General features: G+C 57.6%; 1 protein-coding gene across 1 annotated transcript; it reads left to right on the forward strand.

Moving 5' to 3' along the window:
- Positions 1–3: 3 nt before the first annotated feature.
- On the forward strand, positions 4–567 carry LOC104915635 (hemoglobin subunit alpha-D-like; the record flags this gene model as incomplete). Its single annotated transcript, XM_010726548.1, has 2 exons — positions 4–93; positions 392–567. Coding segments are annotated over 2 exons (219 nt in total), but the record flags the coding sequence as incomplete, so codon positions are not given.
- Positions 568–795: the final 228 nt, after the last annotated feature.

The raw sequence follows: 795 nt of genomic DNA on the forward strand, positions 1-795 counted from the left end.
GCCGTGAAGAACTTGGACAACCTCAGCCAGGCCATGTCTGAGCTTAGCAACCTGCATGCCTACAACCTGCGTGTTGACCCTGTCAACTTCAAGGCAAGCAAAGGCTTGGGTCTTGGGGTCCTGGGGTCTTGGGGTCAGGGATCTTGGGATCTTGGAGGTCTTGCGGCCAGGGGATCTTGGGGTAAAGGGGTCCTGCTGTCAGGCAGTCCTTGGGTCAGGGGTCCTGGAGCCTTGGGGTCTTGAGGTCAAAGTGTGATGGGTTCCTGAGAGCTGGATCTTGGGGGCCAGGAACTGAAGGCCAGGGATGGTACCAGGGCCAGGATGGGGGACAGACTGGGGCTGAGAGCCCTCTATCCAGAGCAAGGGTACTGAGCCTCTGTTTGCCTTGCAGTTGTTGTCGCAGTGCATCCAGGTGGTGCTGGCTGCACACTTGGGCAAAGACTACACCCCCGAGGTGCATGCTGCCTTCGACAAGTTCCTGTCTGCCGTGTCTGCTGTGCTGTCTGAGAAGTACAGATGAGCCACCGTCTACAACTTTAAGTCTTCAATAAAGACACCATTGCTGCAGCACTGTGTCCATGTGTGCTGGGGCTGGGGAAAGGGCATAGGGGCCCAGGGTGGGCTGGGGCACACTCAATGCTTCCCTGAACCCCTTGGGAGGGAGGTAGGGAGGAAGGAAGCTCCTTCTTCCACGTCTGGCATGGGGCTTGCCTGGTTAAATGTGATCCTGAAGCTGGTAGCAGGACTCTCAGGACAGAGCTCAGCCTGCACCTTCCCATGCCTGCAAACCTGCTT

Source organism: Meleagris gallopavo, unplaced genomic scaffold (genome assembly GCF_000146605.3).
Source record: "Meleagris gallopavo isolate NT-WF06-2002-E0010 breed Aviagen turkey brand Nicholas breeding stock unplaced genomic scaffold, Turkey_5.1 ChrUn_random_7180001836530, whole genome shotgun sequence".
Taxonomy (NCBI): Eukaryota; Metazoa; Chordata; class Aves; order Galliformes; family Phasianidae; genus Meleagris; species Meleagris gallopavo.